The 27,215-nt window shown below is 40.7% G+C and overlaps 1 protein-coding gene across 15 annotated transcripts in view; it reads left to right on the forward strand.

Annotated features, from left to right (window-relative positions):
• The window catches only part of CLIP1 (CAP-Gly domain containing linker protein 1), a 136,196-nt gene that overhangs the window by 23,617 nt on the left and 85,364 nt on the right, over window positions 1–27,215 (forward strand). For all 15 annotated transcript variants that reach the window (XM_032800750.2, XM_075059877.1, XM_075059882.1 and 12 more), the window contains exons 2-3: window positions 13,802–13,998; window positions 15,521–16,095. In XM_032800750.2, the coding sequence (XP_032656641.1) occupies window positions 13,905–13,998; window positions 15,521–16,095 (669 nt within the window). In that variant the 5' untranslated portion in view covers window positions 13,802–13,904. The remainder of the gene's footprint in view (window positions 1–13,801; window positions 13,999–15,520; window positions 16,096–27,215) is intronic.

Raw genomic sequence — 27,215 nt, forward strand, 5'->3', positions numbered from 1 at the left:
CTTCTGCAGAACTGCTGCCTAGCCATTCGGTCCCTAGTCTATAGCAGTGCATGGGATTCTTCCGTCCTAAGTGCAGGACTCTCTCTGCACTTGTCCTTGTTGAACCTCATCAGCTTTCTTTTGGCCCAATCCTCTAATTTGTCTAGGTCCCTGTGTATCCTATCCCTATCCTCCAGTGTATCTACCGCTCCTCCCAGTTTAGTGTCATCTGCAAACTTGCTGAGGGTGCAGTCCACACCATACTCTAGATCTGTGTTTCCCAAACTTGGGACGCCACTTGTGTAGGGAAAGCCCCTGGCGGGCTGGGCTGGTTTGTTTACCTGCTGCGTCCGCAGGTCAGGCCGATCGCAGCTCCAGGCCAATGGGGGCTGCAGGAAGGGTGGCCAGTACGTCCCTCAGCCTGTGCTGCTTTCAGCAGCCCCCAGTGGCCTGGAGGAGCGAACCGTGGCCAGCGGGAGACGCGATCAGCCGGACCTGCGGATGCGGCAGGTAAACAAACCAGCCTAACCCACCATGGGCTTTCTCTACACAAGCGGCGTCCCAAGTTTGGGAAACGCTGCTCTAGATCGTTCAATGAACATATTGAACAAAACCGACCCTGGGGGCACTCCACTTGATACCGGCTGCCAACTATACATGGAGCTATTGATCATTACCCATTGAGCTTGACGATCTAGCTGGTTTTCTATCCACCTCATTTGGTGAAAAAGGCCAGATTTCATGTTTAATTATGGCCTGTGGACTGGGACATAAATTTAGGATTACTACTTGCTTCTTCAGTCCACAATGGATTCCCCCACTTAAGTTAGAGGAAGGAGGAGAACCCAGCCTTTATGTAGTAACTAAATGTTTATTCAGTCCCTTATCACATTCAGCATCACTCTGTGAGAAAATCAGCTCTTCAGGCTTCTGCTACATGTGTTCCTGCTTCCTTCTCCAGCCTCATTTCTGTCTGCCTCTTCCACTATTTTTGAGAGTCTCTACTGTGCTTCCATTTACATTTCCTTCCCAAAGGAGCTTTTAGGTCTTGACTCTCTGAGGGCATCATTCCCCCACCCTTTTCCTGATCCGTTAGGATGACCAGCAATGGAATTTATGGCATGGGTTGGTTTTTTTTTCTTTTTTCACAGCACCTGGCACAATGGGACGAGGCCCAAGTCCTGATTAGGGTCTTTGAGCACTACCATGATACAAAATTGTAATCACTGTTAATCTTGACGTTGAAGTGTCATAATTGGGTCTTGGAGCTGATGCTCCAGTTAATGGAAAGTGGAGCACTTTACGCTCATGAGCTATTGTATCAGACTCTCTGCAAGCTCAGGCAGACGTTGTTGGTTTACATTTGGTTCACATTTTCAGATTTTCTTCACAATCCTGAGGGCTAGAAATATTTGTTTTTGCTTTTTTATGAGAACTGAAATTTAGCATATATCATGTGGGTCACATCAATATGTCATGCAAGCTGGATCTGGTTTGCGGGACATATATTTGACACCTCTGCCATAAGTCCTTTGGACATCTCATGTCCTTTAATGTTGTTGTCTTTAATGCTGATGGGAATCTCAGGTATATTTGATAAGAATGTACAGGACATTGTAATTTTATGCTGGATCACATCTTGGTGTCTTGTGTGTGTATTCTAAACCATCTCCTTTAAGCACAGTTCATTTGTACTGGTGCCTGTAGTAATTTCCATCAATAACACAAATGGAAGGTCTGTGTTGACTGGAAGTCACTGTTTGAGCGCAGTTATGTAAGACCATAGGAATGGCCATACTGGGTCGGACCAATGGTCAGTCTAGCCCAGAGTCCTGTCGTCCAACAGTTGCCAGTGCCAGATGCTTCAGAGGGAATGAACAGAGCAGGGTAGTTATTGACTGATCCATCCCATCAGCCAGTCCTAGCTTCTGACAGTCAAAGGGACATATGGAGCTTGGGATTGCATCACTGACCATCTTGACTAATATCCCTTGCAGTTTCAATGGGATACATGGCTTCATAAAGACTTAGGATTGGTATATATTTGATTGTCTCCCTCTGAGCATTCTCCCACCTTCTTGTATGATCTTTGGGAAACCTGCAGTTGAGTGACTATGTATTCCTAGTAGAGATTTGTTTGCACAGAAGCAGAGAGAAATAAAGGAAAGTGTCCAAATCAAGAAAACTAGCTATTACATCATGGTAGCTATCACAAGAGGAGATGGTGTCAAAATAGGGAATTGTCTAGGTCCTAACAGGAAATATTATAATACAGAACAGCTTAAAGTCAATTTGTGCAAAGCAAAACAAAAAAAAAAATATTTCCATGTTCTCCCAACTCTGCTAGGAGATACTAGTGTGAAAAGGAAGGTGCTGAGCTCTTTCTAAATGTAGAATCTGCACTTTAGCTGTGAAGGTAACACATTTTAGTAAATAGTGGTTTGTTAAATTTTTGTGTAGTTTGTTGCATTAAGCTATAATTTCGGTAAAGTTACATTACGTGGACTTAAGTATACAGGTGATTTGTGTTACTTTTGACTTGGTTGGAAGTTTATATATTGAAGAAAAGAAATGACACAGCAGATGTATAACCAGTGACTGCAGAGAATGAGATTAAAATATGAATGAGCACCCTGAGCCAAGAAATACAATATTAGAATGTTCTCGCTTCTTGTCTTCTGAGTGTTTGCCAGACTTTATTTGAAAATCAACCTTGGGAGCTGCCTGTGCAAAACCAAAATGCAATCTCTTAGGATATTTTATATAAATTGCTAGAATAAGATTTTTAGTCCTTTCTTGGCAGAAAATAGATGACTGCTACACAGTGTAGAAATATAAGGAAATTAGTTCTTGCTAGGAGTAAGCGTGGTTGCTGGAAGCTTAGCCCTGTCAGTTTGCAAGAAAGCAAGAGCTTAGTAACCAGTAGGAAGCAAAGGAGGTTTATGCTTCTGTCAGTCCCTCTGTCTTCTTCCTGCTGTTTCGGTGCACCCTGCTCTGGCAGAGAGAGAAAGAGAGAAGGAAGTGTAGGATTAGATGATACCAAAGGATACCTTCTCTTCCAAGGTAGCAAAGTATGGGTACATCTCTCTGTATTTTTAAATTCCCCTGCATTTCAGATCTAGCTACAATCTGTTTTATTATATTTCCTTAATAGGTTGTCCACAACTGCAGTTTCCTGCACAGTGAACACTAGAAAAACAACACAGATATTTACAGAAGTTAAGTAGTCCTCTGGGAACCCTTCCCCTCAAACAAAAAACAAAACCTCAAACAAACCCCTGATATGAAGAATACTGCAGAGCAGCTGCTGTAGTTTGTTGTATTAACATATTCTAATTTTAATCTATAATATAATCAACACAAAAATAGTAGTAAGTATCCTCTGCAAATGAACATGTATGTGGATTTTTATAGATGGATAGTGGAGCCACAGAATGTATTCTTGCTAATATCTGCTTAGTTTTATTAGGAAGGAGTGAAGTAATTCTCCTCCCTGTAACCTACATATCAAATGGTAGCTAAGATCTGTCTTTAGAGGCTCAACAATAAATTGTTGCTTTTCAGGATTACATATGTTTGTTTTAACAAATATTTCAGATTTCAACCAGCACTATTATAGTAAGACTGCAACAGACAGACAAATGCTGCTCTTAACTGGAGAAAACCAGCTAATAGGGTAACCCACAAAGCTAGCATGGCCCTTCATATAGTTCCAAGAGGAGTTCTAACAGACATTCTGGCAACCAGGCTGTTTACTTGTGACATCACAGCCAGTGAGGTCACAATACAAAGAGCGGGGGAAATGCACACACTCTTAACTTACATGTTGATATTGTCTGCATCCTAAGAGCCCAAGTTCAGGGATTTTCTGCTTGCAAAAGTTGATGCTGTCACAAGCAGTACAAGGATCTATACCCTTGGATCCTGTTCTAGGGATTAGTGTTGTGACACATGGGTCCTGGAAAGACCCATCTCAGCTCTTTGCAGGTGAGAGGTGTTGGATCAGATTTTCATCTTTTAAAAATATATTTATAATTTTGTATCTTTGGTTAGTGTCTTGCACTTTTTCCTTTTTTTTTTTTTTTTTTTTTTAAAAAAATACCTCACTTTTAACCACTCACACCTGTTGTATCTCTAAACCTTAATATAATTATTACAACTTCAGATTTCAAGTAATTTTCCTAAATGTGATACCCACAAGAAATTGGACAACTAATTATGGAAAGATTGGCGGTCAGTCATATATAGTTGATGTATATTGAAGAGGAAATATATATTTAAAATGTAAAGTACATGGTTTGACTGCATCCCTTTTCCCTAACTCTTTATATGTTGCTTGCTCTCTTAGGCCATGATCTTGCAATCAGATATGCTAGTATGGACTTCTGCACCTCTGGAGAGCCCCCATGACTTCAAGGAACTTTTGCACAGATGCATGGGTCCTTGCTAGTGGGTTGGATTCCTGGATTGGAGCCATAGATTGCAGCCTCCTTGGGGCAGAGATTATGTCTTCATGCATGTCTGGGCATTGCTGCAATACAATAAAATATAGCAGCTATTTTCCACAACAGAAGTTTACTTCTCTACAGAAGTACTGCACACAAAACCCTAAAAAAACAAATATATAATGACTGTTAAAGGAAAAACAGTTTTTGAAAATTCCAAATAATATGTGTTAAATACACTATTAAATACATCCATTTTCAAGAGAGCTGGTTAATGAAATTGAACTGTTTCATACAACAAGAGTCTGTTGCCTTTCCATGGGTTAGTATTTCCATGCTAACAATCAACCTCTGACAAAGGGTAGATCTAGTTATCTGAAGAGGGAAAGACCTTAGAATTCTGAAAATATCCTGTCTTAGGCTGTATTTATGGAATACATATTTTATCAAAGAATATTGATAACTGCAAGTGCAAAGTTTACATGGTTTAAGGACTATAACCACAAAGACAGTTATGACCCTAGGTTGTGTTTTTATCAGCATTTGTAGTCTTAACGCTAAGAAATCAAGAGACAGGTTTGCTGTTTCAAATATTCTGTTCCAGCTGCTGGCCCAGTTACTTCTGATGTCGTACAGCATGTTGAATAAAACTACTACACAATAACTAAACTGAGCTGCTCCACATTGTCTATTTTGGGGAGCTTCCTTTTGGACAAAGAGGGCAGTTCAGTCTTCATACATGTCATTTCTGTGACCCATGTACTGGGACTAAATAAGGTGCTAGTTGCAGGGTATAAACATCAGGGAATCCAGATCCAAAGGCTTTACAGACTATGCTATCCTCCTCTCAGCTATCCCCATAAGGGATAGCCAGTGGTTTGAGCATTGGCCTGCTAAACCCAGGGTTATGAGCTCAATCCTTTTCGAGGTCCCTTCCAGTTCTAGGAGATTGGTATATCTCCAATTATTATTTTTTATTATAGCTTAATTATACTTCTCCCTTCAGAGTTCAGATAAAGTCAAAAGTGACTCTGTCACTAATCTCAGGCACTGTTCATTGGTTCAGGCAGAATAAGTTAGTGGGCTCAGTTCAGACCATCTCTGAGGTTGGAACAAACCACAGTGGAGGGCCAGGCTTGTTTTGGGGGGTTTATGATTCAGGAGAGGTTTACAGTGGTGTGTGCGCCTTCCATTTTGACTTGCCTTGTCTACAGCAGCTGGAGTCCAGTAGCTTAAATTAGAAAGCATATGGTGACTTGCGCTTACCAGGCTAGTGAGCAAAGGGCTGAGAAGCTACATTGCTCACATTCTAGATTTGGACAAGGCCATTGTCTATCTCTGGTTGTATGTATAGACCAGGGATAGGCAACCTATGGCACGGGTGCCGAAGGTGGCAAGCGAGCTGACTTTCAGTGGCACTCACGCTGCCTGGGTCCTGGCCACCGAACCGGGGGGCTCTGCATTTTAATTTAATTTTAAATGAAGCTTCTTAAACACTTTAAAAACCTTATTTACTTTACATACAACAGTAGTTTAGTTATATATTATAGACTTATAGAAAGAGACCTTCATTTTAATTTAATTTTAAATGAAGCTTCTTAAACACTTTAAAAACCTTATTTACTTTACATACAACAATAGTTTAGTTATATATTATAGACTTATAGAAAGAGACCTTCTAAAAACGTGAAAATGTATTACCAGCATGCAAAACCTTAAATTAGAGTGAATAAATGAAGATTCGGCACACGACTTCTGAAAGGTTGCCGATCCCTGGTATAGACAATATTTTAATACAAATAAGGGTTTGGGGGGGGGGGGGACTACTGTCCTTTAAAGAGCTTGCTACAGTAATTTCTCAGCTTGTCTTGTGTTAAAGAAATGTGATAGTGATGCATCCCTAACTCCTTCCACATGCTTTCACCTGTTTAATTCCTCCCAGAGTAAAATTTATTTTTCATTGCTGAAATTGACTCCCTGGAGTTTTGGGGCTTTTTTCTTTAGAGACTTTCTCCAAAACAGATTGAAAATGAGACTACAGCGCTGCTGCTTTTAGCCTTGATTTATTAACAGTGCAGGTTATCAGACACATGTTGTGTTTGCATTATCTCAGTAGAAAATAACCCGATTGTACACTAGCAAGTCAAAGAACTACAGTTTATTTTGCCAGCATGAAAATGGACTAAATTTTGACTATGAAATGGGCATTGAGACAGGTCTGCAAAGCTTGCCTGACTCCAGGTCTGACAGGTCAGACCAGGAATAGCTTCAGTCTGTAGAGTCTGTTCATAATTTTCCTGCCCTAAAAGTTATGGGTTTGCTGCTTTAATTGTCCCCTTGGGAGGAAGGCAGTGAACAGCATCATACTATTGAGCCAGCTATTGAATCAAAGTCTAGTGAAGCACTTCGATGTAGGAAGGAAGGGGATGGGGAATGTTTCAAATATCTGCCTTTGTGGGTGGGATTCCTTCTGAAGTTAAGGAGACAAAAAAAAAAAAAAATTGGAGATATACCAATCTCCTAGAACTGGAAGGGACCTTGAAAGGTCATCGAGTCCAGCCCCCTGCCTTCACTAGCAGGACCAATTTTTGCCCCAGATCCCTAAGTGGCCCCCTCAAAGATTGAACTCACAACCCTGGGTTTAGCAGGCCAATATGTAACTTTCCTTGTGAAGAAATTGACGTATTAAGAATGTGTCACTGACACTGAAAAGCTACAGAATTCCCAGGACCGTGATCATAGAACACACCTGCCAACATTTGAATACTATAAATAGGGACATTTGAGCTCAAGCTCCTCTGAAAAGTTGCCTATGTCTTGAGATTTTCAAGATCAGATGTTGCATTTAATTTAGCATGGCTATGCCATGCTATCTGTGTGTGTGTTTGTGCGTATGTCTGTCTATACTCCATTGATACAGGCTAGCATAGCTGTATGTTACTTGACATGGTTTTTAACAAGTGAACAGAGCTAAAACAGTTTAAAAAGATGAGTAAGCTTATAGTATAAATCTGACCTTGGGGGGAAAAATAGGTGCTATTTTAAACTTAAACTAAGGAAAGTGCTCCAAAGCTGTTTGGAGGTTGGAAACAAAATTCTTTGAGACCATTCACTCCTTAGTGGGAATAATTGATACGTTTTGTATTTTTGTTACAAACTTTCGGCTTAAGTAGACAAACAATATTTTCATTAAATGCAAACAAAACAACAGAACACCATTTCAACGAGTTGAAGATTGAAGCACAAACTAACAAAGGGAAGGAATGTCAAAATCTCCAAAAGAGATTCAATAAATAACTCTCTGTGCTTCTGACTTGATTTTTCCCTCTTAGGGCATGGTTACACTGCAGTTAAAAACCCACAACTGGTCAGTCCAAGCTGACTCAGGCTCACAGGGCTCAGGATAAGGGGCTATTTAATTGGGCATGGCTGGGGCCCAGGCTCTAGGACTCTTTGAGGTAAGAGGATCCCAGAGCATGGGCTCCAGCCTGATCCTGAGGGCAGGTCTGCACTACCGCTGCTAGTCAATCTAAGTGAAGCAATTTGAGTTACGTTAGTAGCATAACTCAAGTCAGTGTAGCTATCTACTTGCCATGGGGTCCACGCTACAGTATGTTGACAGGAGACACTCTCCTGCCAACATTGCTTCCGTCTCTCATTGAGAAGGAATACAGAAATCGATGAAAGAGTGCTCACCCATCAACTGAGCATGTCTTCACTAGACCTGCTAAATTGATGCCGCTGCATCAATTGCAAAAGTACCGATTTAGCTCCATAGTGAAGACAAGCCATGAATGTCTACACTGCAATTAAACCCATAGCCCAAGCCCCTTAGTCAGACGGCACAGGTCAGCTGCAGGTGTCTAATTGCAGTGTAGGCATACCCTTAGTTGTGTCCTTTCCTTGATGACTGTGTGTTTGCCTTTCACCTCTGTTATTGGGTCCAGTGCTGCTGCTGCTGCTTCTCTGGCTCAGCACAATAAAACTGGTTCAAGTTTGTTTTTATCACTGACTGCAGAGTCATGTCTGCCTTGTTCCCTGGCCCTAAGATTTATTTTTAAAATATTTGCTCATCCATCATCACCTCTATAGATTTCACAGGAGCAAAATTTTTAACCCTCTACACTTGGCCTCTCCCTTCTGCCTGCCACTATTTCTTGTAGCAAATCTCTCCAAATAATCATCCTGAGGATTTTCAGGTGTGTTTTAGATCAGGGATTTAGGCCACTGGCATTACATTAAATAGATTATGGCTTTTAAATGAATACAGGATACTGAGGCATTGAAAAGACACAATAAAATATGTCTTTATTCCTTGCCTGTTTACCCTACTTTCCCCATCCAAAGGGGAAGTGCTTATCTCGTCTCTTCTCTCTGCATGTCTAGTTAATCAGTCTTTTTTTAATTATGAACACCTGATAAAGAGCAGAAATAGAGGGTTTGGAGATGAGTGATGAAAATGTAGGGAAAGAGTAAAAATATTAGGACTGTTAATTTAGTCGGGATGTGAGAGGCGTGTATGAAATAATAAATGACAAAGAAAAAGTAAATCAGGCAGTCCCATTTATTATAATGCAATAAGGGGGCATTCAATATAAATTGAAAGGCAGCAAATTTAAAACAAATACAAGGAAATAGCCTTTTCTATACAAATGTATAACTAACTTGCAGAGCTCTCTGCCATAAGATAGCATTGAGTCAAAGTGTTTGGGGGATTCTAGGAAACCATTATATCCGTTTTGAGTTGGCAGGAAAGAATAGTATAAAACACCATGCTTGAGGTCATAAATCAGCTTTTAACTGCCAGAATTTAGGAAGCGCTCTCTTTATGGCCAGGTTATTCCATAATTCTCCACTATGGGGTTCTGCACTTTCTTCTTAAAACTTTTTTACTGGCCAATGCCTGAGAGGACACAGGACTAATGGACGACTAATCTAATGTACGGCAAGTTCTGTGTTCCTGACTTCATACTGAATCCTCATTTATTGCAAACTTGGACATGAGACCTGCAGAGTCAAAGTGACCATAGAAAGGTAGAGTGAGAGAATGAAATTCCGGATTACAACAGTTCTGTTAGTCCTCTGCACTCCTTATTGCTGCCTTTCTGCCCTGCTTATTTTCCTTCTAGGTTAATTGGTAGGGTTACTGCATGCCCTGAAAAGGGATAAACATGCAGCTTATTGCAGGTGGGACATGCTCAGAAGAAGTGCTGTAGAATCCCTTGTTCACTCCATGAGGTGTTAGTAATGAGAATCATTATGCAGAGTTAAATCTAGTACAGAAGTTCTCAAACTTCATTGCACCACGACCTGCTTCTGACAACAAAAATTACTACATGCCCCCAGGAGTGGGGATTGAAGCCTGAGCCCGCAGGAGCCCACCACCCAGGGTGGAGGGACCAAAGCCCCACCACCCTGGACAGGGAGCGCGAAGCCAAAGTCCAGGGGCTTCAGCCCTAGGCAGGAGGCCTGTAATCTGAGCCCTGCCGTCCAGGGCTGAAGCCCTCAGGCTTGGGCCTCAGGCAGTGGGGCTCTGGCTTCAGCCTTGGTCCCTAGCAAGTCTAAGCCAGCCTGGGTGACCACATTAAAATAGGGTCACGACCCACCTTGAGGTCCTGACTCACAATTCAAGAACTGCTGATCTAGTATATCATTTTCAAGATACAGTATCTCACAACTCTGTGCCTTTGTCAGACACTGGTATTTCCTCTTTCTCCTCCTTTTGTAACCCTTTCTTGGTCTCAAAGACCTCCTTACCTAAAGTGTGATGATCTCCTTGTCTGAGGACTGTGTAAGATTCTCTTTCAAGCTAGTTATTGGTAATTGGTCGGAAAGATGGGTTCCCCAAACTGCTTTTTAAGTTGAATTGCTTAGTTTAGTGCGATCTGGTCCTTTTACTCTTCTTCACCTTCCCCCCATGGGTTTTGGCTTTGAGTTTAGGTTTTGGCAAGATCATGTGACAAAATCCAGGTAGCAATTTGTAGCTTTTCCCAAAAATACCTTTAAATCACAAATTCTTTAGGGAGAAGAAAATGGAAGCAGAAAAGCATATGAGCTGGCTTATTACAGCTAGTCTTGGAATGAGCTACAGTCATTAATCTTGATTTTTAAATGTTTTGTTTTTAGTGATGAGCCAGCTTCCTTCACTTTGGGCTCAACAATAAGCTGTCTTATTCAGTGTTGATGGGACTTTCTGAGAATACTGAAATGGGCTATGATTTTACTAATAAAGCTGAGATCAGTGAAGACTCTTGCAGTTGTAACCTGAAACTTTTGAGAGCAAGCGTTGCAGTGTTGGTGCTCACAATTCTTGTATTGCTGAAGTTGGCTACAAACCTAATCACAGATGAATTAAACTACCAGCTTTTACTTAATAACTAGAACTATCTTTGGAAAAATTTAAATGAGCAGGTATTCTAGTTGTTCAAAATGGACCGAAGATAAGTCAGTTGTACTGATGGATAATACAAATTAGATTTAGCATCCGTCTTGTTTCAGTATGAGAAAAGTGCTAAATTATGTTGAAATTATTTCTGAATCTTTCTTGAAACTTTTAACATCAGTGGAATTAAAAGTTGAGAACTACCTGATTAGCCCCTGGTGTCAGAGGAAAGGCAGAGTGGGGCTGGACACAAACCCTGGCATGGGGGGGAGGAGATAGATGGGGCAATGGGCGGTATACAGAACCCTTGGGATGAGGGTGGGGCTGCAGGGAGCCCTTGAAATGTAGAGGGGGATGGGAAGAGAGAGAGAGAGAGCGCTTGTGGGGGGAATGTTGGATGCAAGGACACTGGTATATGGTGTGTATTTGGCCTTCAGAAGCAACAAAGTGTGTGCAACCCTCTAGTTCAGAGGTGGGCAAACTATGGCCCATGGGCCACATCCAGCCTGCAGGACCATCCTGCCCACCCCCTGAGCTCCTGGCCCAGGAGGCTAGCCCCCTGCTGTTCCCCTTCCCCCGCAGCCTCCGCTCATGGCACCCCCAGGGCAATACAGTGGGCGGCCGCAGCCTGACCAGTGTTCTGTGCTGCGCAGTAGTGTGGCTGGCTCCAGCTGGGTGGCATGGCTGCCCGTCCTGGTGCTCTGGGCGGCATTTCTATAACACTGTCAGTCACCAGTGCGCTGAGCAGCTCGATAAGGGGACAGGGAGCGGGGGGGTTGGATAGAGGGCAGGGGAGTTCGGGGTGGTGATCAGGGAGTGGGGGTGTGGATAGGGGATGGGGTGGTCAGAGGGTGGGGAACAGAAGAGCAGTGGGTGAATGGGGGCAGGGGTTCCTGGGGGGCAGTCAGAAAGGAGAGGGTTGGATCGGGCTGCGGGGGCAGTCAGGGGTGGGGGACCAGGGATGGTCAGGAGACAGGGAGGGGTGGATGGGGCAGGGGTCCAGGGGGAGGGCGAGTCAGGGGACAGGGGTGTCATGCATGTAAGCTCAAGTATAAGATTCATGTGTGATTTATGCATGCCTCTCTGAAAGAATACTCAGAAACTTTCTCTTCATTTAGTCATAACTCTAGCAAAGGGGTTGGAGAACATGTTCTAGGATCACTTGATGAAGAAATATTCAGCAATCTGTACAATGTTACTTTTAGCAACCTCAGAATTCTATTTATGTGTATAACTTACGTGCCAAACATCAGAGGTGGTAATTACAGCTTGTAGTAAAGTGTAAATTTTTAGCATAGCTATTAGAACATGGTTTGAATTTGGCACGGCTGACCCTGAAAAGTACAAGAAGCTTCACTTTAGTCACTAAGTCTGGCGAGGCGGCATGACTGATACTTTTTGTTTCACAGCGAATTGATTTTCAGCAGCTCTAGCATGCAGTCCATTAATAATACATGAAGTAAAATTTACTTTGGTAGGTAAAAGACATGATGTTTGTCCCTCTTAGTCCATACTGTAGAATGAATTTCTCTCTCTGCTTTAGGATTTGTCATATGCCCAAAAATTGCAGGCCGCGGGAGTTGGTAGTAACTTGAACTGGGGAACTAAAAGCTGCAAGCGTCCAGGCGAGTACATGCACAGATTGGTGCCAAGACACTAAGGCTATGGCTACACTACAGAGCTTACAATGGCACAGCTGCATGGGTGCAGCCGTGCCACTCTAGTGCTGCTTGTGCAGACGTTCTAAGCCGATGGCAGAAGCTCTCCCGCCAACATTTTGCTGTGCACACTGGTATATCACTCGGGGTGGGTGGGTGTGGCTTATTCACACCCCTGAGTAACTGTAGCTAATGGACAGTAACTGTAGTGTGTACATAGCCTAAGTAAATAGTAGGGTCAGGACCTGCCTTTCAGTTCCTGTTTGTCATGCTCTGAGAAAATAGTTAAGCAAGTAGAGTGTGATTTCTTCATATTTAAATTTCTTCTAACCTTTCCCCAAGCTTTTGTTCGGCTCCCTAGTGCGATTTTTAATAATCATTTGTCACCACTGCTGTGTCAGTGTTTCTTTAACCAAAATGCTATTAACTTAAATGCTGCCTTTGTAAAATTCAGTATATATCCAAGGTATATTGACTGTAGAACTGTGTAGTTTTAAAGAAGAAAACATCCCAAACACTAGCTTTAAATTCAAATTATATTTGAAGGAAGCAAATTCTAAAGCTTTTGTAGTCAGGAGAAAAGATGCCTTCTTTCTCTTTGAGCAAAAATCTCATGGCGTGTCTCCCTGGAAAACCTATAGCTGGTCCCTGAGTCAGAACTGCTCTCTAGCCTGGCAACCTAATTCCTCTTCCGCCTAACTCTGGTTCCAAAGGATTGGAGCTGGGGCACTGTATTGGGGACTTTTGATGAGCTAATGGGTCTCATGATCCTAAATGCTGGATTCCAAGAGAACTGAGGTGGGTGTGTACTTGTTAGCTCTCTGGGTCTAACAGACTCTGCTGATCCATCTTCGCTTTTCATTTCAGATCATTTTAAAAAGCTTTCTGTTTGTCCTAAGTCTCAAGTCCCTTTACTGACTTGCAGTCAGCCCTCTTGCTAGTCTAAATTTGTTTTCACTGGGCTGTTGCAACACTTTTAAAAATACTTGACTTAAAGCTGTATGGTGCATAAAATGATTACATCGGTGCGTGGTGGGGGTAGTAATACTGCTAAGGGCTTTGTTTTTCATTCTTAAAATAACTCTTTAGTTTAAAGCTCAAGCTGAACACAGCAGTGTTAATGTCATGAATTGATTCAATGCTTTAGCTTCAGACTCAAGATTTCTTTCAGTAGGAAAGTCTTCTAAAACATGGGAAATGCCTGACTCCCTCTGAGAATATTTGTTGTGTTGTTGTATGAGGCTATACTTTTCTGTGCAGCAGTTTCTTTACAAATTCTTTATTCTATAGGATTTAAAATATGTATTTTATTTTTGTCTCTAAATTTTTATATATAGGCTTAACCTAAAGGCAGAAAATATAGAACCACATACTGCATCCATGTTTGGGAAAAGATAGTTACTACGGACAAAGGGGATAAACATCGACGACATAAGAAAGATGAGTATGTTAAAACCAAGTGGGCTTAAGGCTCCTACCAAGATCAGCAAGCCTGGAAGTACAGCATTGAAAACAGCTGCATCTGTTGCTTCTGGTAATGAAGATTTTAATATCTTAACACTTTTTTCTTAAGTATCCTTTCTTCTAACAAAAACTAATCTGAAGGTTGCGGCTGAATTCTCATATCTAATCTAACTGAACTGATGTGTTCAGTACACAGTAAAATCTGAATTTACAAACTGGGCATAATTCTGAGTTCATAAGAAAAGGGCATTTAAAAAAATTTAAAGGCTTATTTTATTTCCTTGAATGTTACTCCATTTACCTAGTGATATAATTCAAAGAATTGGTCATTCTAAGGAAGAGCATTCTATCTCGGAGTGTGCCATGCTTCCAGACTTGTGAATTGTGAGCTGGTCACTCATAACAAATTAAGGTCAGCTGCATTCCAGGTATCATGTCATTATGTTGCATATTATTGGTTATGTGGGGTCTGAGGTAGATGCTTGCCAGTATAGCCAACTGCTGCTTGTTTACTCCTCAGTACAGTAATCTCTTAAAGTGATCATACCATAATACTAGGCTTCCAAGCTTTTCTGACAGTAATATACAGTTTTACATTCTAGCTAGTAAATTTAAATTTAGTGCCATAGTATTATGTGTTTTTATTTTTGATCTTTCAGAATGTGCCAGCTATTGAGTAAAAATATGCTGGTACTTTAGAGTCTTAGAAACAAACATTAATTTCTGTATAGATACAAATATTGTAAAGGCTTGAGGCCCAAAGCTCTCATCTTCTCAAAAGAGCAGTTTTTGCCAAATTGACCATCTAGTCAGGCAGCTCAAAAATGAAGCTGATGATTATTAAATGTATCCCATTTTTAAATGGACAAAGGAGAGTCATGAGCCTATGGTTAAAGCATAGGGCTGGAAGTCAGACTCTCTGGATTCTAGCCCTGACTCTATGGACTTCCTTTAGGTTCAAGCTTTTTTGGGCTTCTGTTTTCTCACCTATCTGTGGCTAATACTACCTCAGTGGAGGATTAGACTTAACTTGCTAACGAGTGTAAAGCATCTTGAGATATATTAAATTCACAATAGAAATGCAAACTGGGATCTTCAAAGGCACCTGAGGAAGTCAGGCATCCAAGTTCTGCTGGAAGTTGGCTCTTAGACACCTTGGACAATCCCAGCCCCAAAATGCAATTCTCAGTTATGCAATTGTGATATGTTTATAATGAACAATTTGGTACATAGTCAAAATATGCTTATGCCCAATTCAGAGTTCTGGGGGAAGCAATTTTTCTTGAAGAGTAAGTCCAACATTTTTTCATCGTAATGGTAAAGGTGGGCAAGTGGATTTTGTGCAGGTTTGGTAAATTTTCATTAAAACATTGCAAGACTGGATCAAAGGCTGTTTAGCTATTATTTCCTTAACCAGTTTAAGAAATTGTGAGAATACTGCAATCTCAGTATAGCAGTAAGAAAATACATGTTTACTTTCTTCCTTCAGAGTTACATACTGGATATTTCTAATTGAAAACAAGCTCATGATGCATACTGGAATATAAAATGTGTTTTAACTGATATTGCTTCCTTACTTTGTTTGGCTCCAGCTCCAGCAGAAAAAGCAGTTTCCAGTGAAAAGCCGTCAAGCACCCCCACCTCGGAGGCACATGATGACTTTGTGGATGACTTCAGAGTTGGGGAGCGTGTTTGGGTCAATGGAAACAAACCTGGCTTTATTCAGTTTCTTGGAGAAACACAGTTTGCTCCAGGACAGTGGGCAGGGATTGTTCTAGATGAACCCATTGGCAAGAATGATGGCTCTGTAGCTGGAGTTCGCTATTTCCAGTGTGAACCTTCACGGGGAATATTTACAAGGCCATCAAAGCTGACAAGAAAAGTGCTGGCAGAAGATGAAGCCAATGGTACACAGACAGCTAATGCTTCTAGAGCTACTTCACCAACATCCACGTCAGCTGTTAGTATTGTCTCTTCTCCCCCTGCAGCAGCAGCTCCCCCTACAGGAATTCCTCAAAAGACTTCACCACCAGCAGGCAAGGAACACTCTACTCCTACTCAAATTAGCAATCTTTCAAAAACTGCAAGTGAATCTATATCAAATCTCTCTGAAGCTGGGTCTGTAAAGAAAGGAGAAAGAGAACTCAAAATTGGAGATCGAGTTTTGGTAAGTTTCACCCATCCCCATATCTCATTTCGGTCTAATAACCTATAAATTTTTTGATATTGTTTAAATCTATTTTTTGTTAATTAGTAAATAACTCAGATTCAAATACAGGCTTTCTGCTCTGTTGAGTTGTACAGGCTAGGAAGTAAGAAAGTTGTAATGGGGTAGTCCATGCTGGTGGGGTGGGGATGACTATTGTCCACTACTGCATGGAATCAGAATCTGAGTGTCATATGGGCCCTACACTACTAACAGGTATTGGATATTCTCCTTAGCTTATACAGTTCGGGATTGTGCTATTGGAGCAAGAGGACCACAATTCTACCATGCCAGGGATGTATGATTCAGATGGCTGTGTAGTGTAGCACAATGTCAGTGGTAAAGCTCTAGTGGCTGGAGATTTGTTATATTTTGTGGCTTGGGTAATACAGATACTAGTCTCCAGTTTCCATTTTTGTTTAACAATCAGATTAATAGCTATAATTTGCTACTGTTTGTCTTTTTATGGCCTAATAAGTCAATTTCCATGTTGCTTTCATATTGATTTATAATCATACATTAGATTCCTATGCTGCTGCTGTTACATAATGATGCCACTTGTCAGAAATACTGATTTTTAACTGAAATCTTCAGAATTAACATTAATTTCACTGTTGTTTTTTCTCTCTTAACTACTGGGCTAAGTAAAGCTGCTGCAGCTCTGTACTTTACCTCATCCCATTATGCCAGAGTATCACAGAACATATGGTGTAGAGTTTCTGCACCCTGTGTGGAGATCTCTGAAATACTAAAGCAGAACAGAGGCTGGTTTTGCAGCTTTCTTTCTATTGTGCTTTGCTAGCATTCAGTAAAATCCTTAATCGTGCTTTAACAAGCTATTTATATTTTTACCATCTTGCTCTAATTTTAAGCAGTACAATAGTGCTAAATACAAATTGCAGACTTGTCAGAGATTTCCATCCAATCTTTCTGTCTCCAGCAAGCTTCTCAACAGTAGAATGCTTAATGGCTCCCGTTAGTTATGACAGGCAGCAACAGAGCAGTCTTTTAAGACCCGTGATCACCTGGGGATTAGCTGTTCTGCCACTGATCTGTGAGTTTAGTTGGATGTCCTTCATAAGCCTCAGAACAGAAGACTTTGTATCACAGTTGTCATTTTTATTTTTTAAAATAGTTTCAAGTTCTCTTATTTGAAATGACCATTTTAAAGCTTAAAAAAACTGTGTATTGATTTTTGGCCTTCGCTTAGTCCAGTGCAATAGAACATGGTACCTTTATTGATAACCTCTTTGATGTGCATCTGCATCATAGAAGGCTCCTGGAGAAAGATGTTCAGAGCTGTGGAAGTGGTGTTCAGCTGCTGGATGTGAACACCAAACTTTGGTTGTGGGAAGGCCCCACAAAACTGGAATTATATTCTTGCAGGACATTTTTAAAGGCTTCTAAGCACCAAAGTGGTGGGTTTAAAATAAAACTGAATTAATATTTGAAGGGTGAACCCCACCAGACTTGCAACCATTTGACCATAGGTCAGCTTTTGGGTCTGAACTATTCACTGTGTCCCTTGTATTAATCAGTCTTAGCGCAGGAGGTATAGCTTGCTGTAACTTTAGTATTTAAGATATTGCAAATGAAGAGGCATCTTATGTTTACATTTGTTAGTAAGACAGGGCAGGAATTTGTACTACTGGCACATACAGCATCTCAGAACATGCTGTGAAAATCTTGTCAAGAAAATTGCATGGATGTTGTTGTTTGTGGTGATACTATAGAGGTAATGATTCTGTGGTGAAAAGGTGAATTGAAAAACTGAGATTATTGAATGTGTCAAGTGAATGGTGAGCTACTGGTCCAATTCCCCAAAGTTTACTAGTGTCTAAAAAGGAATTATTGTCTCATGCATTTTTAAAAAGTGTGTGTGTGAGAGAGAATAAAAGGGGTAGAGAGTTCTTCATAAAGAATATCTCCCTGCTTGTCTTAGCTACTTAAACACTGCCGGTCTAGTTAGTTGGTGCTGTAAGTCATTCCCTGAGGAGCTTGCAGTCTAATTAGACTGATCACACAGGATCTTCCTCTGTATTTCTGTGTGTTTTATCTTGAAATATATGATGAGATGGTGATAGCATTTTGCAGACAAGGATTAACATGTCTGCACTACATGGAGGGGGGAGAGTGAGTTTTCAGGGGGAATTTGACAGGAGAGGGTGCTTGTTAGGCATGCCAGAATAGAGAGGGAGCTCCAAGCATAGGGGCAGCGTGGAAGAAGGTACAAAAGAGTAATATGAAGTGAGAGGTGAGGCTTGATTCACTGGCAGAGTGAAGCTGAGGAGATTTTGTTTCTACTGTGTCAATAAAAATTAAAGATCCACCATTTAACCCTCCCTCCCCATCTATCGGCTCTGACTTTATCAGGAGGTTGACTGCTGCCTTTGCTTCTCCAACACTGTTAGACTTCATTGCCCATTCATTAGTCCAGTGGTACTCAACCAAGGGTATACGTACCCCTGTGGGTACACAGAGGTCTTCCAGGGGGTACATCAGCTCATCTAGACGTGCCGAGTTTTACAACAGGTTATATAAAAAGCATTAATTTAAGTCAGTACAAACTAAAATATCTTACAATGACTTGTTTATACTGCTTTATATACTATACACTGAAATGTAAGTACAATATTTATATTCCAAGTGACACATTTAATTGGTAAAAATGAGAAAGTAAGCAATTTTTCAGTAACATCGTGCTGTGACACTTGTATTTTTATGTCTCATTTTGTAAGCAAGTAGTTTTTAAAGTGAGGTGAAACGTGGAGGTACGCAAGACAAATCAGACTCCTGAAAAGGGGTATGGTAGTCTGAAAAGGTTGAGAGCCACTACATTAGTCCTCTACTCTCTCAAGGACCTTTCTGACTTCCCCTATGCTGCCCCAATTTATGGGAGAAAAACTTATCAAAATCTCGTCGTCCTCAAGATTCTCCTCTGCCATTATACATAGTGAACACTGCAATCTGACAGTGAGTAGGCAGGTGGCAAGCTGAGACTGCTTCTTGTTATGTTCATTTTACCACTACCTCATCCTCCCTGATCTTTGGTTTGCCTTTCATCTTCCTGTTGTCTTGTCAGACTTCTTGATTGTGAGTTCTCTGGCAGTGTCTTTGTTTTGTACACTGCCAAGCACATTGGGACTGTGATCTTTGATTGGGCCATACAGAGTACTGTAATGCAAATAATTAATAAACTACAACATAGTACATCATGCAAGGGTAAAATATAAAAGTTAAATAATCAATACATTTTTCTTTTTTTTTTTAATGTGTGTGGGTCTTTTGTAGCTGAGCTTTAACATTTGCATCAGTGTGTGTTAGATTTAAAAATAAAACTTCTTGGACTAATCTATGTTCTCCAGTGTTCTTGATGCTAGATTCTACTCTGCTGATGTCATCCCAAACAATACATTTAAATCTCCAGAGCTGATTTCTTTAGTACAAAAATAAGTAAACTTAGCTGAATGTTGCAGCTGCATAAGCCTATTTGGTTTTAAAGGCACTTTCCCCTGCCTCACCCAAACTGTGCTCCACAATCCATAACTTTAGAGTTGATAGTCACTGACCAAGTGCTGGAGGCAGACTTTAGAACTGTCAGTCAGCATCAGTTGCTAGGAAAGACCTGCTCTTACCTACTTTAACATGCCTGTATATTCAGTCTCTGTTGGGTGGTTTAAATGCAGTCAGACCACTTCAATTTGAGGATAGAGCATTGTTGTCTTACCCACAGCAGGGAGGGACTTTTTTGTAATATTTATTATTACACAGTAAGACAAGTTCTGTGGAACAAACAGTTTGTACTCCTGTACTCACCACAGGAATAGTGGTTCTTCCTCCAGGGAACAATTTAACCTCCCAGGCCTACTGAACCCCTACTGACGCTCTAGTTTGACCGTGCCATCACAACATCTAAAATTGAAATGCCAGCTGCATTCTTCTCAGTTCCTGGCCTGATTGATAGCTACTAGAAACTTTTTGTAAATGTAGGAATAGTCATGACCTACTGAAAATTATTAGCAGTATGTCCTGTGCCCATTCTTGAATGGGCAAACATTCAGAATTACAGAACAAAAATGGTGAGCCTTTAGGAGTTTAGGTTTGTAAAGCACAGGAGCAGTAGAGTTCCATTGTAGACAGTTGCTTGCTTGGGAGTCTTTATGGATACTTTACAAAGGAAATCCAGTTCTTAGAGGGAAATTCAAAATGGCAGTCTTATTTTGTAGAGGTGTGGGTTGCAGCTGCTTAGTTAAGATTGCATTCTGAAATGGATTTAATATGGGGCTTACACTTCTGTTTACATGCAGGGGGCCCTTCACTGTGAAATTTGTTACTTTTTATGTTTGCATTTTCTATGTAATGTTTGTTTTTGTTTTTTAAATACATATTTAGTGGGCATTGTTTGAAATTGGTCTGTCTGCAATTCATCCTTGGCAGACTGACCTTTTTGTTGACTATTTTTTATATAGATATACACACACACACGTTTTCACTAAAATTGGTAAAGAGGTGAGTTTTTAGTAGATTGGTACACAGAGAAAATTGTTTAGGATTAAGGGTATTTTTGCTTTTATAACTGAAAATGTAAGCAGAACTAGTAGCTGACATTTAAACGTCCTATGACATCCACACAACTTTCTCCATCAGCTGCTATGCTCATCTATCAGATTTTTCTCCTACAATGGGGAAGGCTTTATATGCAGCTGCTGAGAGATGTTGTATATACCAGAGAAGTGCAGCCACAGGTCTGTTTCCCATGTCTAAATCATTTACGTATTAAATACCCATAAGAAATTAATATACCACTTTTTGTTGTGAGACAGTTGAGCTCTTTCCCCTACAACAGTGGTTCTCAAAACTGGTCCGCAGCTTGTTCAGTATAAGCACTCTGGCGGGCTGGGCCAGTTTGTTTACCTGCTGCATCTGCAGGTTTGGCCAATCACGGCTCCCACTGGCCACAGTTCACCGCTTCAGGCCAATGGGGGCTGCGGGAAACAGCGCGGGCCGAGGGATGTGCTGGCCGCCCTTCCTGCAGCTCCCATTGGCCTGGAGCGGCGAACTGCGGCCAGTGGGAGCTGGATTGGCTGAACCTGCGGATGCCACAGGTAAACAGCTTGGCCTGCCAGGAGCTTTCCCTGAACAAGCGGTGGACCAGCTTTGAGAACCACTGCCCTACAACATACCTAAAATGAAAGCAAAAAAATTAAAAGTTTTAACTCATTTTCTGATACCTACTGTCTGTTCCTTCATTGCCACTACTACATACCACTGACTCACATCACAACCTTAACTCTGCCCTCTAGCATTACTAGCCTTCTAACACCAGTTTGTGGTTGGAAGAATGGCTTTTAAGTTAGTTTCCTTTCTTCTGTGGACTTGTTTCAAGTATGTTAATTGTTTGTTTCACAGCAGTTTTTTTTTTTTGTGTATTAACTTTGGAATAAAACGTCATAACACTGCATGTTGCCATATTCAGCTCTCCCAAATACTTCCTGCCAGGAAACTAATCTCAGTCCAAAACCAATATAGATCTAGTCCTAGCTGCCATCGTACATCAGTCACACAGAGAAAGGAGCCCTGAAAGATCTTACCTTATCTCAGTATCTATTAAGAAGGATAGTGATGACCGGAGCGTAAGTGGGGCATGTACTCATTAGAGACACTCCTTGTCAAAGGAAGAGAAATACTACTGAATCCGTCTGGTGGAATTTCGAGGAGATGGCCTAGTTTTGTTGACACCGCAAGCTCACTTGAGAGACCTCACATCAAGTTCATGTTGAACAATGTAACTGTGGCTTACTTGTATGAACAAGGAGCACAAGAAGCAAAACTCTGAACTGAAAAGGACTGGAGGCATGCTTTTTTTCAATGGGCAGAAAACATCTTGTCCTCACATAAAAGGTTCCATAAATATCAAAACAGACAGACAGTACTTCAGGGCATGCAAAGTCTCAGACAAGTTGTGTTCTCATGGATAATAAGAGTTGTAGGAAAATCTGTTTGTTTCAGCAGCCAACAGTGTTTTTGCCCTTTTATTGGGGAGGATGGGGGGACTCCGGATCACTAACACTAGAAGCAAACATCACAACTGGAAAAATAATCTATTATCGTTCTTTTTTTTCTTTTATGACACTAATGTCCAAAGTAATTTAGAAATTAAGGAGGGAGACACCCCATAGTATATCATCCTCTCAGCTCCTTGCTGTCCGTAGTTTCTTCAGATGTGCTTGAAATCCTTTTGAGGCCCTGATAAGCCAGGATCTAAGGGAGCCAGACCCAGCAAGTCTGTGCTTAGTTGCCTGGTTGTCTTAAGGAAATTGCAATAATTGTCCAAATTGCCAGCCAGCCAAAGGAAATAAAACATACTAGTATAAAATAGTATATTTTATAAACATCACTTTAGTTTTCCAGTATTTAACAAAGTTAATGATTTTGGTATGACTCCTTTTAATTCTGATCTTATTTATTGTACTAGTGTCTAATTTATCAATAAAATATAGTTAAGGATCCAAATGGAGCCTTTAATTAAGGTAGAATGAAAATTAACATAATCAAGACAACATTTTACATCTAAAGTAAATTCCAGAATCTGGATATGAATTAGCAGTGGTATTCAAAGAGGAAAAAGTAATAACCATAGGCAGTCCATATTTTGGGATTATTGCACAATAGCAAATCTGAGTATTTGCCATTTGAAAAGCTAAATTAGCGTCAGCTTCTTCTGTTTCATTGGACCACAACACCATAATTGCATTGTTGGTACAGCGTAACTCTTTTCTAAGAGTAGGAAGGCTGTGAAACTAACTGAAAATGAGAGATTATTTGCTGTGGTACTCCAGGCACTTTCTATTTGATCCATAAGAGATCACTTATTTTATGTATTTTATCCATGAAAGTATCTTGTTGAAATAATAGTATTAATGAGAAAATAATTTTGGAGAGTCCTCTCTTGAGGAATATTGCACTTTCCAGGCAGATAAAATGAATTAATATGATCCCATTTTTGGAAATAATCCCTCTATCCTTTTCCCAAAAGGTAAATGCAAAACCAGCAATATGGTTTGAGCAGGGTGGGTGTGTCTAAAGGTTTTTCTAAATTCAGATACATCCACTTCACTTTTTCTTATCCTTCCAAAACTCAGAGAAAAATGAATATCTAAGTCTGGCCTGTACCTGGATGGGTTAGATGCTCTATTTAACAATCTCTTGTCAAACTAATCTTCTCAAGGGATTAAAGTTCCTTCATTCATTTAGCCAGAGTTACAGCTTTATTATGGTCTAACAAATCTGATGCTTCTGCAGATGAATGGTAAAACTGCAACTTGTCCATATGGTCACAAAACATTACAATCTAGATTTGCAGGCATATGCTGATGTGGCCTTTTTATAAGAGGGTGTTCACCTTGTGTGGACTCAGTGAAAACTAATCTCATTTTATCTTATTGCTCACTGTAAGTTGTTTGTTGCAAGTTACTTCCTCACATTGAGATAATGGATGTGAATTAATAAGAGAACATGCTTGCTTGTCAGTTTTGACCCTTGAAATCTGTGTTCCAAGGTGAACCTGTCAGAGAACTATGGGCAAGCCCTCCCACCCCCCACCCCATTGAGGTCTCTGCCAATCCCGACCCCACTTATGGTGATCAGTTAGGCCCTGAGCAAGATCCAGCCAGCCTAGCACCTGAGACCTAATTAGGGATTTTTTTTAATGAAAACATAGATCTTGCAGACTTCTGATTGTTAAAGATGTGTGGGCAGGGTTCATAGCCAAATTAAACTGTTTGGAGGTGAAGGATATTGTGCTGTATCAACTCTATTACCCAAGGGCCAAATTTTACCATGATATCCACAGCATAGTTCTCAGATTTGTATCGCTGTATAAGCATTGTGCTGTAAATACATGTGTTTCTACTATTCTTCTCATTTTCAGCTAAATATGTTCTTCCGAACTATGGTATCCTATATAAGAGGTGGCTTGACTCCCCTCAAAATATTTTTAGCACATTGCACCACTAACACAGATTCTTCTCTTTGACTGTTTACACCCTGCAGCTGTAGCTTGCTTAACTGCAGCATGAATCCATATTTCCTACTACATGGCATTCTACGCTAGTTTTCACAACCAAAGGCTTGTTAGAAGAAATAATAGTATGGAAAAAGTTAACTGCCTTATGTACAGATTGCAAGAACTGAATTTGGAGCGATTACAGTGGTTTTACAATGGTTAAATTTTATAACCATACCCCATTTATTAACTAGATTTTAAATACACGAGAACATTGCAGTCAGCAAGTCAGATGACATTCAGTTGGGAATAAACAAAGCTAAACTTGATTTTGCCCATAATCCTGCTGATTGTGTATGTAAAATATCATTGTGCTTTTAATGTTGCCTGTGAATAAACATTAGGGCAAGATGTCTGTCTTCTAATTTGCTTAAAGATAAGCCCATATATTTACTTTGCCTTTTTAATTACTGGCACAGCAAGGTGATTGGTTGGTTAATTTTAAATTAAATGTGAGACACCAGGATGGAATAACAATTAAGAACCATAAGCAATTAACCTCTTATATCTACCTATTGATACTTTAGATGTGTTTCTGTATAGAGCACTACACTTATATATATATATTTTTTGGTGGGGATGGGAGAGGTGGATTTTTTTTCTCCAAGGGGAAGAATGTCCAGGGAACAGTCAGAAAAACTTGGACTTAGTTTTGCTAGTTTACATGTTAGATGGCTCAGAAAGCAATTCTTTGTCTCATTGGAGCTTTGTGCTTTTGCAGTGGTAAATTTGTATGAGTCTTTTGCACCATGGAATTAGTCCAAACATTTTCCAAATAGTTTTCTCTTCTGCAATTCTGTGGAATGTCTTCAGTTACTGACATTTGGATTCCCATGTAGTTTTACATGTTGATGAAAGCCACGCTATCAGGAGTTTTTGTGGTTTTTGTTTTTTAAGCAAGCTCAACTATGGACTCAGGTTCTTTAGCGGATACTTCAGGGAACTAATCAAGCAAAAAGTGCTAGTGTTGTGCCAATATTCAGAAAAGGGCAAGCAGGATGACCTGGTTAACTATAGGCCAATTAGCCTGACATCAATCTGGGCAAAACAATGGAACAGTTGATATGGAATTCAGTTGAAAAAGTCTTAAAGGATAGGAATGTTATTAATGGTGGTCAACATAGTTTTATGGAAAATAGGTCTGGTCAAATCTGATTTTTTCTCTGATGAGATTACAAATTTGGTAGGTAAAGGTAACGGCATCAATGTCATATTTAGATTTCTATAAGGTGTTTCACTTAATACTGTACAACCTTCTGATTTAAAATATTATCACTATACAATATCACTAAAGCACATCTTAAATGGATGAAGAATGGCCTAACTGACCTTTTAAAAGGTAGTTGTCAATGGAGAATTATCGAATGGGGTGTTTTGCAGGGTTGGTATTAGGACCAATTCTGTTTGACACTTTCAGCAATGACTGGAAGTAAATACAAAATTACTGCTGATAACATTTTCAGATGACACAAAGATCGACAGAGTGGTTAGTCATGATGACAGGGCAGTCAGAAAGAGAGGTCTGGATTGCTGACTATACCTACGGAATGGGAGGACTGTATCTTGGAAAGCAGTGACTCTGAAAAGGATATTAAAGTCATGGTAGACAAGCTACTGAACCTCAGCTCCCAGTGTGGTGATGGGGTAAAAAGGATGAATGTGATCCTTGAATGTAGCCACTGCGGTAATATACTACCACACTCCACTCCTCCCACTGTTTAGAAATGCGGAATTATATAAAGATGCCTATTTACATAATTTGGTTCATTCACACCCACCTGCATTCTTCAGGAAGTTTTTGAAATGAATGCTTGTAAACTAGAGACGAACATCTTTCATTCCTTAACATCACATTGGGGTAAATTTATGTAGTCTTAGAATTTGACCAGTTCTAATTAATCACTGTGTTCAGGGCCGGCTCCAGGCCACAGCGCACCAAGCGCGTGCTTGGGGCGGCCCGCTGCAGGGGGCGCTCTGCCGGTTGCTGGGAGGGCGGCAGGCAGCTCCGGTGGAGCTGCTGCAGGCGTGGCAGCGGAGGGTCCACTGGTCCGGCGGCTCCGGTGGACCTCTCGCAGACACGCCTGCGGCAGGTCCACCGGAGCCGCAGGACCAGCTGACCGTCCGCAGAAACACCTGCGGGAGGTCCACCAGAGCCGCAGGACCGGTGAGCGGCAGAGCACCCCCTGTGGCGTGCCACCATGCTTGGGGCGACGAAATTGCTAGAGCCGGCCCTGACTGTGTTTTCCCACTTTTTCAGTGAAACCCCAGTTGGGACCCTAAACTGAATTTCTCTGTCCCACAAAGGCCAGAAGTCTATATTAACCACATTGGTTCATTATTATTTGATGTTATCCATCTTGAATATGTTGAGTGTGATGATCAGCTAAAAATATTTGGCAGACCTTCTCTTTGCTGTTCAATTATTTAGTGACCTGCCTCAGTGTGAGTGAAGGTCACAGAGTAGCTGTCTTCATCATGTTGTAATGTCTCCCTATTATTCATTTAACTTTTTAAAACTCTTGTACAAGGCTTTTTTTACTTGTTCATTTATGCCCCATTGTGAAATAAGCATGCCTCCAAATACAACAAATCATGGATGTTGCACAGCTTTTTGATATACTTCTCCAGCAACTCCTTTTCCATGTTTTAATGGCTGTAGTAAATTGCATTCAATGTTACTATTGGCAAGGAGTATTTTAGTAGCAGGATGACTTGCACTTTAGCCATATGACACTAAGGCTTGGTCTGTATTTGAAAAGTTTTATCTGTATAGCTGTTTTGGTTAGGGGAGTGTGGTGGGTTTTTTTTTTTTTTAAACTGAAATAGTTATACCAGTAAAAGCCCCATTATGGACGCAGTTATACCAGTTGTGGCAAATTGCCGGTACTGTTCTCTGGGTCTCGTGCTTTCTCTTCTCTGGGGTAGGTTCAGGGCGATATTGCTTGCCTCTGAACCAGTTCTTAATCACTCCCCTAGTGTCCTTGGAGGAGGGGAGTGGAGAGGGAGGGACCTGGGC

The sequence above is a fragment of the Chelonoidis abingdonii genome, chromosome 22, assembly GCF_003597395.2.
Source record: "Chelonoidis abingdonii isolate Lonesome George chromosome 22, CheloAbing_2.0, whole genome shotgun sequence".
NCBI classification, from domain to species: Eukaryota; Metazoa; Chordata; order Testudines; family Testudinidae; genus Chelonoidis; species Chelonoidis abingdonii.